A 9,889-nucleotide genomic window follows, 5' to 3' on the forward strand; every position below is an offset into this window, starting at 1 on the left:
AAATAAAATAAAAAATTGTGGTGGGGATGTGGCTCAGTAGCCAAGTGCCCCTGGGTTCAACCCTGGTACGCCCCACCCCCAAAAAACATCTAAAACCTGACCATGACCTTCCCCTACTGGGACCCACACCACCACCTGTGGTCTCCTTTCTCTCGGTCTTCTGCAAACACACTTAACCTATTTCCAGGCCTTTGCTCACGGGGTTCAAGCTTGCCTGGGCATTTTTCACTTGGCTGCAACTCAGTAAGAGCATGCCCACTACCTCCTGTGTACCTGCCCTGTGCTGAGACTGGGACACAGTCAGAAAATAAATTCTGTGCCTGGAGCTCCTAGGATTAGCGGGGAGACAATGCACAAGAGTAAATACGGATACTCAACTGTACTAGATGGAACCAGGGATCCAGACTGTGTGTGGCAGCTGCTGTCAGCAGAGGTAGCCAAGGGATGGGTCCTGAAATGTTGACATTTGGAAAAGCTGAAGACGTAGAGTGTGTATGTGTGTAGGAGGGTGAATCTTTCAAGGACCCATGTGTGTGTGTGGGGGGGCATTTGCAAATAGGAAAGCTCTGAAGTTGAACAGGGCTTGCCACATTCCAGAATAAGCTTTTTTTGGGTGAAAGATGTCAGGTGTGGAGGGCAGGCCCTAGTAAGCTGGGAGGAGAGTCCACTTGACCAAGCTAGTGGCAGATTTGGTGGACTGAACAATTAAAAAGATCAGGCATATATGTCTGAAAGGAAGAACAAAGAGGCAGCTTTGAGGGTTGGCTGTTGGGGCTCCCAGTGCATGTAATTAACATGGTAGAGGCCCTTATTTTGGTCCCCAGCACACAAAAAATGTGGGGTTTCTGCTTATGTGTCACCCACAAGGCCTTGGTACAGTAGGGGGAACTCAGTTCAACTTTGAGCAGCTGTTATCATGTGTGCCATGAAGTGAGAACGGGGGAAATCTACAAAGGAGGTATGGCAAGCTCTTGACAGTGCCCACAGGAACCTGTACAGGGGAAACTGATGAGGGAAGTGCACCAGATCACCTGGCTGGTACATCCTGGGGACCCCCAGACTGGGGAAATTGTGTGTCACGAGAGGCCATGGCTGTGTGCCTTCCATACTCCCAAGGGAGGAGCAAGATGGTCTGTCTGTGTACCCCAGGACTCCCTGGCCCACCAACTTGGGTTTCCCCGGGTTAGACTAGGGGGAGTCCTGTGCCCAAGGGGAGGCTGTGCATCTCATATCCTCTGGCTTTGTTTCTTGGGACCTGGAGTATGGGGAGTCGTGCACCCCAGGCCTCCGCGCTGGCGCTGTGTCCCCAAAAACCCCAGGACCCAGGGTAGATGAGTTATGCAGCGGTGCTGGGGCTGCTTGTCGGCCTCTGCGGGAAGAGGCAGCTGTACTGGGGAGTGGGGGCGGGGAACAGGAGCGCAGGCTCCGCCCCCCGCCCCCGCCGGAAGGGAAAGGGAGGCGGTGGCCGGCGCAGAACTAGCCAGACGCCGCGGCCAGAGCGGCGGGGGCGGTCGGCTGGGGACCCGGCAGCACCGGGCGTACCAAGTGGGCCGGAGCGGGAGCGCCGCCAACGCGGTCACGTGCACGGCCCCTCCTCTCGCGCCGGCCTCCCCCGCGCGCCGCGCTCTCCATTCATAAATTCTCCGCCGGCTCCGCGGCCACCAGGTGCCGGAGCCAGCCGGGAACGCCGCTCAGCCGCCGCCCGCAGCGCAGCCCGCAGCCCATGGGCCGCACGCCCCGGCGCTGAGGTAGGCGCGCCGGGCCGGGGCGGGCGGGGGCGGGCGGACCGCGCGCGCGGCCGGAATGGCGGCCGGCATCGGGGCGCGCCCGGGCTCCAGACCACCCGCCTTTTCCCGCATGATTGCGCCTAACGGGTGGGAGGACGCGGAGGAACTGGTTGGGCCTGGAGGCGGCCAGCGCGGCTCCGCACCTTCCCTTCGTCTGGCGACCTGGAGAGGGACCCCGCCCACGCCCTTTCCCTGGCCTCAGTTTCCCCGGTGAGGTCGGGTGAGGGCGATGGCACCTTAGCCTCCCCGCTTAGCCTGCTGTCAGGTTCTCTGCTGTCTGACCCCGGCCGGCTCGGGATTAGGGCCAGGGACCGCCCGTGGGGACCTCCGCCTTGAGCTCTCATCCCCCCCAGCCCATCTCCTGCCTGCGGCTTGCAGCCATCTTCCGTGTCTCCTCCCATAACCATCCCTTCCTTCTGCCCCACCTTCTCCAGCCTGAACTCCTTTCCCGACCTACATAAGCGCCCCCTCCCCCCAAATAGGCGATCCCCCTTCTAGCCTATGACGGGGACCGCTGAGGACACCTGGTCTTGCCCGGCACCTTCCTTTCTCTGCGCCTGTTTCTCCGCGGTCCAGGGGATTAGAGCCCGAAAGTGGCAAGCAACTCCGGAGCCTGCGCGCCCTTCTTCCTTGGGAAAAGGGGCTGGCGTGTGGCGTGCCGACTTGGGGACAGTATGAAAAGCGGGACTACCCTCGGTCCCTGAGCTTCACGGGTCCTTCCAGCCCCGGGGTGGGTCAGGTGCAATTTCCAGGCAGCCCCTTCCCGAGTGCTGACCAGCCGCAGCCTCAGTTTCCCCCAAGCTCGAGCAGCCATGGAGGCCGGTCCACTGGGCTGGTTTCTGCGGGCCCTGGCTGGTGGCGCAGCCATCTTGCCGCCGCGACTGGGGCGCCCCTGCAGGAGGCCTCCTCCCCCGCGCCCCCTTCCCGCCCTCCCTCTGCCTGGCAACCCGCCCCCCATCTCGGCCTGCGCGCACCGTCACCATGGGAACAAGATTCTCGGGGCAGGAACAGATGTGCCTCCTTTGTCCTCTCCTTTCCCACCAGCGTGGGCAGGGGGGGGACCTTTACCTCTTGTGTCGTGACTTGGGGTTCACTGGTGCAGCCATTCCGTGCCCCCAGAGGTGGGGGGTCCGCTTCAAGTTCTCTGCCTCATCTGCACTGCGCATCCTTAAGCCACCTTTTCCTCTCCCCAGAGGAGGGCCCTGGGTCTCACCGGGGTCTCGCCTGTGTGTGCGACATGGCCTCACTTTCTCCGTGTCTGGAGGGGCACTTTCCTTTGCCTGGCAGGCCCCCACCTGCCCTACCTTGCCGGGCTGACCACATTCCCTGGGGAGGCAGTTGTAATACACGGCACGCACAATCCCACCTCCCAAGAGGTAAACGTGGCAAAATGGAGGTTCCTAGAGATGTCCTGCACTGGGCCCACCCAGCACTGGTCAGAGCAGGTGGGGGCTGCTGCAGGGCTCTGCTGCCTGCCCATGAGTCATGGGCCTGTGTGGGCTTCTGCTCCTGGGAGGGAAGAGGGGGCCTGTTTCCAGCAGCTCTGGTGGGAAGGGGCGATCGAGCTGGAGCTGAGCAGGCCCTGCCCTCCTGTCCCAGCCTTCACCATGCAGCCGACGGCCACCATGGCCACAGCTGCGGCCACCACCGCCACGGCTGCCCTGACGACATCGTGGGACAATGCCACCAGTCATCCCACGGTGGGTGACCTGGGGACATGGGGTAGATGGGATGTCAGCCCAGTGGCACGACCCTGACCCTCGCCTCTACATCTGCAGGCTGCGCCGGACCCCATACTGGACAACTACGTGCTGCTGGTGGTGGTCATGTCGCTGTTTGTCGGGGGCACTCTGGTGGTCTTGTCCGGTGTCCTGCTCTTGTGCAAGCGCTGCTGGGAGGTCCACCAACGCTTCAACAGGTATGTGTCCCCATTCCCAGGTGCTGGGAGCTGACTGACTTGCAGGTGGGGCCTCCGAGAATGGGTGCACAAGCTTGGGGCCCCGGGGCGGAGGTCACTGTCACTTTATATCCCGGCTCTACCTCCCCAGGGCCATGGAGGAAGCAGAGAAGACCACGACCACCTACCTGGACAACAGCACCCACCCTGCCCAAGGTGAGGGGTCCACCCACCTCTTCTCCCCCCACCTCTGGCCATTTGTCTGTCTGCCTACCCACCTGCCTGCCCGCCCCTCAGCCACTGCCTGCCCCCTCGGGCCGCCTGACCGTCTGTGTCTGTCTGTCTCCCCCACCAGACTGGGCGCAGCTCGATTCCGACTCATCTCTGTTTCCTTAACGCCCAGGCGTAGGTGCGCACACGCGTGCTGAGCGAGTGAGTGTGTGAGCGGATGAGCGAGTGCCCGCCCGGCCCGCCTCCCCAGCCCACCCTGTCCTTCGGTCACTCCACCCTGCGCCCCTTCCTGTCCCACCCTGCCCGGAGGCCCACCCAGGATGAAGCCTGGCCCACCCGGGGCCCACCCTCTTTGGCTCTCCTCGCAGACCCCGACTTCAGGGGGGAGGACCCCGAGGGCCAGGATGTGGAGACCGAGCGCTTCCTGTCCACCAGCTCCACGGGCCGCCGGGTCTCCTTCAATGAGGCTGCCCTGTTTGAACAGAGCCGGAAGGCACAGGACAAGGGCCGCAGGTGAGGGCCTGGCAGGGGGCTGCTGTCCAGGGAGGGCCTGCTAGTCAGTTGAGGGCGAGGGCCTCCTGTCTGTGGGGCCCAGCAGCATGCAGCAAGGGGCCTGGTGGGTGCTCCTCGCAGGTACACCCTGACAGAAGGGGACTTCCACCACCTCAAGAACGCCCGGCTCACCCATCTGCACCTGCCACCCCTCAAGATCGTCACCATACATGAGTGTGATTCTGGCGAGGCCAGCGTGGCCACTACCCCCCACCCTGCCACCACCCCCAAAGATAGCCTGGCCATATTCCAGGTGAGGGAGGGGTGGCAGCCCCCCCCAGGGCTCAGTGGCAGGGGGGCCTCTGAGGGTGAGGAATGGTCTGCTGGGGTGGCTGGTGATGGTGAGGCTGAGCCCTCTTGCCCCTTGCTGGCCACCTGTGCTCTTTGACCTGTTGCTGCTTCCTCCCCACCTGGCTCTGTCCCACAGCCCCCGGGGAAGGCCCTCACTGGCCGCTCTGTGGGCCCCAGCTCCGCCCTGCCAGGTGACCCCTACAACTCGGCCGCAGGCACTGCCGACTTTGCGGAGATCAGCCCCTCAGCATCCAGCGACTCTGGGGAAGGCACTTCGGTAGGGGCTCTCCTGTGTTCTCCCAGAGTGCCCAGAGAATGGGCTCCTGCCCTTCCCTGCTGTCCACTGGGACTGACCAGCCTGTGGCCTCTCACCTGCCATGGCCTTCCTTGCCTGGAATGGCTCTCACACCCAGGAGGAATGCCCAGGTGCTGGAGACGGTATGGCCAGCCACCTCTAGCCCTGGGAAGAGAGCTAGCCACGCACCCTCAGAAACGCCTGTGTTGGAGGTCTTTGCCTGGGCAGGGGCAGAGCTGGCCTGAGGGAGGCAGGGTCTCAGAGGGAGGAGGCCACAGGCCACAACCCACCAAGGGCTCTGTCCTACCTTTTCAGGCAGGTTTCACCTCTCCATTTGGTGGGTCTGGGGTGTTGGGACACTCTGTCTTGGCAGGGGCTAAAATGCAGGACCAAGAGGAGGGGAATATCCCTAAGAACTGTCCCTTTTCCCTCCCAGCTGGACATAGGTCCCAGGAGTGCCAAGGCTGGCGGGCCTGGGCCAGGGCCAGGGCCAGGGCCAGGGCCTGGGGCTGCGCCTGGGGCTGCAGCAGAGCCTGGGGAGGCAGGAGCAGGCTCTGGGGCAGGCACCATGCTACAGTTCTTCACCCGCCTGCGCCGCCATGCCAGCCTGGATGGAGCCAGCCCCTACTTCAAGGTCAAGAAGTGGAAACTGGAGCCCAGTCAGCGAGCATCCAGTCTGGACACGAGAGGTGAGCCTCAGTTCCTGGTAGGCAGCAAGGCCCAGGAGGTGTGTTGGTAGGTAGTCACAGTGCAGAAAGCTCTGCCCCAGGGAGGGCCACAGGGCCTGGCAGACTGTAGAGGGGCTGTCATGGCTCCAAGGTTCCCTGCACCCTGGCTGGTTGCCGTCTGGTGACACACAGGCCACCTGGCACAGAAGTTCTGAGGCCAGGCCTCTGCCCAGCGTTCCTCCCTGCGTGCCCCAGGCCCTCTGTGCAGGCCCAGCTCTCAGCCAGAGGTACGGCTGTGCTGTGCAGAGATCTTCTCGAGGGACTCCTCCCTGGGACGAGTCCTCTCCCCCGTGGGACCCAGACTCCTTGGGTCGGGAGCAACGCCGCTGGACTAGGCCAGGATCAGCCAATGTTTTCTGTGAGGTCCTGGACTGTAGTATTTGTGTCTTACAGCCAGATAGTTTTGTCTCAGCTACTCGGCGCTACTGAAGCTAGGGAGCAGCCGGGGAAGAGTCAATGAAGAGGAGTGCTAGTAAAACTTCATTTCCACCTACAAGTGGGGGGCAAGTTAGGCTTGTGGGCAGCAGTTTGCTGACCCCTAAATGGAGGATGTGTGCAGGGTTGTGGGGAAAGAGGTGCCCTGATGGTCTAATACTCCCTGCCCAGGAGACCTTAGTGGGGCACGGAAGCTCAGAGGATTGGTCAGTCAGGCCCGGGGTGCCTTTTCCCCTTGTCCAGGTAAGGTAGTAGGAGCCATCATCCTGAGAGGCCTCCTGTAGCAAGAAAAGGAAGGTGTGGCTGGGTGATGTGGTTAAGACCTGGTGGGTGACTTCTCTTTCATCCAGTCCACCCAGGCAGCTTCTGGCAGGGGGTATGGGGAAGGCGAAGGCCTGTAGGCTGCCCTGTTTCAGCTGAAAGAAGGCATTTTGAGATGGGGCAGTTGGGGTGTCGCAAAGCTAACCAGGACTGTTTGCTGGGAGCCTGCCCCTGGGTAAGGGTGGAACAGTCCCCCAAAACTCCCCAGGCCAGGATGCCGCCTCTTTCCCGGACTCCCACAGCCTCCACTTTGCACTTTGAGCTGGGCTGTGCCTGCCGCTGGGTGTCCGTGCACCTAGTTGCATCTGTCTGGCCAGGGCTGCTCTGGGGGCACTACTTCTACCTAAAACCTTTACCTGGTGCCTGCTTTTTGGTCTTCGTCTTTCTGCCCTCTGCCTCAGTTTCCTCACCTGTGCTTTAGCATGCACAAATCCTGGGACCCACTGTCCACAGCCTAAAGCCTGGGAGCTGCCAGCTGAGGTCTGACATGGGCATGGGGGACAGAGGCACAGACTGACTGACCATTCTTTCCCTTTATAGGTTCCCCCAAGCGGCACCACTTCCAACGGCAGCGAGCAGCCAGCGAGAGCATGGAGCAGGAAGGGGACACCCCCCATGCAGACTTCATCCAGTACATTGCTAGAGCTGGCGACGCCGTGGCCTTCCCACCCCCCAGTCCCTTTCTGGCCAGCCCCACCAGCCCACCCCCCTCTCTCGGCAGGTATTTTTCAATAGATAGAGGTGCTAGGGGTGGACCTGTGGGCCCCTGCCCTGCTCCATCCCCCCTAGGTGGCTCAGGGAGCTCCCTCCTGGTCCTGTGGACTCCCACTCGCAACCCCCTGGCAGCCTTGCAGGGGCTACCTCTCCAGCGAGGACCGGAGGAGGAGGGAAGGAGGGAAAGACTGGGTAAGGGCAGGCGGGTGGGCATGGCCCTGGATGATGGCCCCAGGGTCCCCAAGATGGGACACCTGCCCAAGCAGGGCCACCATGGACTTCTGTCCATCCTGGTGTTGCTATTTCCCAGTGGAATCCTAGGCCTGAAGGGCTGCCCGGTTCCAGGCCTTCTCCCACCTGCCCATGCTCCTGAGGATGGACAGTTGTTTCTCAGAAACTATTTTGACCCCTTTCTCCAGCAACGTCCTTCTCCACCCTAACCCAAAGGCAACTGTCCTGAAGCCCCTTAGCCAAACCAGTGGGATGTGGGAATGGGACCCAGAAGTGCAGCCTTCCAAGCCTGGGTCACTCCTGTGTGAGCAGGTGACCCCTAACTCTTGTGCCTCACCCTTCTGGTCCTATATGATGGGTGAGTGAGGTGACCCACTAAGGAACAGAGGACAGGCTGAACTCATCTTAGTCTAGTTCCTCTCCTGTGGCCCCCACTTCCACCAAGAGCCCAGGAAGAGGGAAGAATGTTAACTCTTGGGGTGGCCTGTTTCTGCAGCCTCAGCAGATACTGGGGACCTACATCAGCTTTTGGGTTGGCAAGCAGCCCAGTCCCCCAGTACCTCTGTGCCCACCCTCCCTGACCCAGAGGCGGGTGGCCGGCTGGGAGGGGTTCAGCTGGTGGGTTCTGACAGCCGTGGCCTGGCTTGCAGGCTAGAGGCAGCCGAGGCGGCGGGAGGAGCAAGCCCCGAGTCGCCCCCAGAGCACAGCGTTGGCGCGGGACTGCAGCAGCAGCCACAGCAGCAGCAGCAGCAACTGGAGCCAGACCCCGAGCAGACCCAGGCCAGCTACCGCGACCTGTGGAGCTTGCGCGCCTCCCTGGAGCTGCACGCGGCCGCTGCCTCAGACCACAGCAGCAGCGGCAACGATCGCGATTCGGTGCGCAGCGGCGACAGCTCTGGGTCCGGGGGCGCGCCCCCGGCCTTCCCGCCGCCCTCACCTCCCGCACCGCGACCCAAAGACGGCGAAGCGCGCCGGCTGCTGCAGATGGACAGCGGTTACGCCAGCATCGAGGGCCGTGGTGCAGGCGACGATGCCGCCGAGCCACCCGCCGCTCCCGCCCCGCCACGCAGCCCACGCGCATGGCCACGCCGTCCGCGGCGCGACTATAGCATCGATGAGAAGACGGACGCGCTCTTCCACGAGTTTCTGCGCCACGACCCGCACTTCGACGACGCACCTGCTGCCACGCGCCACCGCGCCCGCGTGCACCCGCACGCACGCAAGCAGTGGCAGCGCGGCCGGCAACACAGTGACCCCGGTGGCGCCCGCGCGGCTCCAGCCACGGGTGGCGCGGCCCCGCCCCCCGGAGCACCGCGGCCCGCGCGTGCGCCCTTGCGCCGGGGCGACAGCGTCGACTGCCCACTCGATGGCCGCGCGCTTGCCAGCACTGGCGACGACCCAAGCATCCCCGTCATCGAGGAGGAGCCTGGCGGGGGCTGCCCAGGCTCCGGTCTATGCGTCGAGCCCACGGGGGCGCTGCTGGACAAGCTGGCGGCCAGCCTCGATGAGAGACTCTTCCCGCCGCGCCTCGCCGAGCCTGTCGCCGCGGCCCCAGCGCTGGTCGTCGCCGCGGCCCCCACGTCCCCTGACCACAGTCCGGCCTAATCCCCGTGTCCCCATCCCACCTCGGCAGCTTTTCCGGCGCCGCCCAGGACCAAGCTGGGGCGCGAAGTCCAGCCCCGGGTGCCGGGCGCCCTTCGCTGCCGCGCCCAGCCCGCAGCGTCTCGCAGCCCTGGGTGTGCGCGCACCGCCCCCTCTGGGCTCTTGGTGGTCATAGGACATCCCGAGGGGCGAGGCTCGAGTGGCGGCAGAACCATAAGTTCTCTTAGGACTAGTGAGCAACCTCTAGCGGCCCTGGGCCCCCATGGGCGGAGGGTCCGTGGCCCAAGGCCCCTGTGAGGACTTCGAGCTCGGGCTGGGGGCCGACGCGGGCTGGGTGCACGCGGGAGTCACCGCCCGCCGAAGTCGTTTACCTCCCACCCGAGCAATAACGGCCGGCTGCCGCCCCACGCCCCCACCCTCCGCATGTGGCCCGCCAGTGTTGAGACGTGAAGGAGATTGCCCAGGTGACACGGTTTCAAGTTTCCCAAGCTTTATTTATTGCCAAAAGATGGGGCTGCCCGCGGCTGAGCAGCCCCTGCCGCTCCTCCAAGCTCTCCGCCCTGTCCGTACCATCCAGTGATGGGTTTCCTGTTGTGTTTTTGTTTTTCTGGTTGATCATAAATATTTACTGCATATTCTGATTTGCTCTGGGTTTTCTCTGAAGACCCGAGACGGCAATGGCCTTGGGGGAGGAAGGTCACGGTCTTTCACAGGCCCTGGCCACTTGAGTCCAGAAGTCTAGATCCCACTGCCTCAGCAAGAAGCCATGACCATCTGTGGGCCACCATGCTCCCACCTGCCAGCC

At 63.3% G+C, this 9,889-nt stretch overlaps 1 protein-coding gene across 1 annotated transcript; it reads left to right on the plus strand.

The window, feature by feature from the left end:
- Window positions 1-1,552: 1,552 nt before the first annotated feature.
- Cbarp (CACN subunit beta associated regulatory protein) lies at window positions 1,553-9,842 on the plus strand. Its single transcript, XM_026413924.2, has 10 exons — window positions 1,553-1,748; window positions 3,387-3,487; window positions 3,566-3,705; window positions 3,836-3,900; window positions 4,284-4,428; window positions 4,549-4,720; window positions 4,895-5,035; window positions 5,490-5,742; window positions 7,078-7,258; window positions 8,133-9,842. The coding sequence occupies exons 2-10, from the start codon at window positions 3,395-3,397 to the stop codon at window positions 9,085-9,087; spliced, it is 2,145 nt and encodes a 714-aa protein (XP_026269709.1). The 5' UTR covers window positions 1,553-1,748; window positions 3,387-3,394; the 3' UTR covers window positions 9,088-9,842.
- The last annotated feature ends 47 nt before the right edge of the window (window positions 9,843-9,889 follow it).

This window comes from Urocitellus parryii, chromosome 3 (genome assembly GCF_045843805.1).
Source record: "Urocitellus parryii isolate mUroPar1 chromosome 3, mUroPar1.hap1, whole genome shotgun sequence".
Taxonomy (NCBI): Eukaryota; Metazoa; Chordata; class Mammalia; order Rodentia; family Sciuridae; genus Urocitellus; species Urocitellus parryii.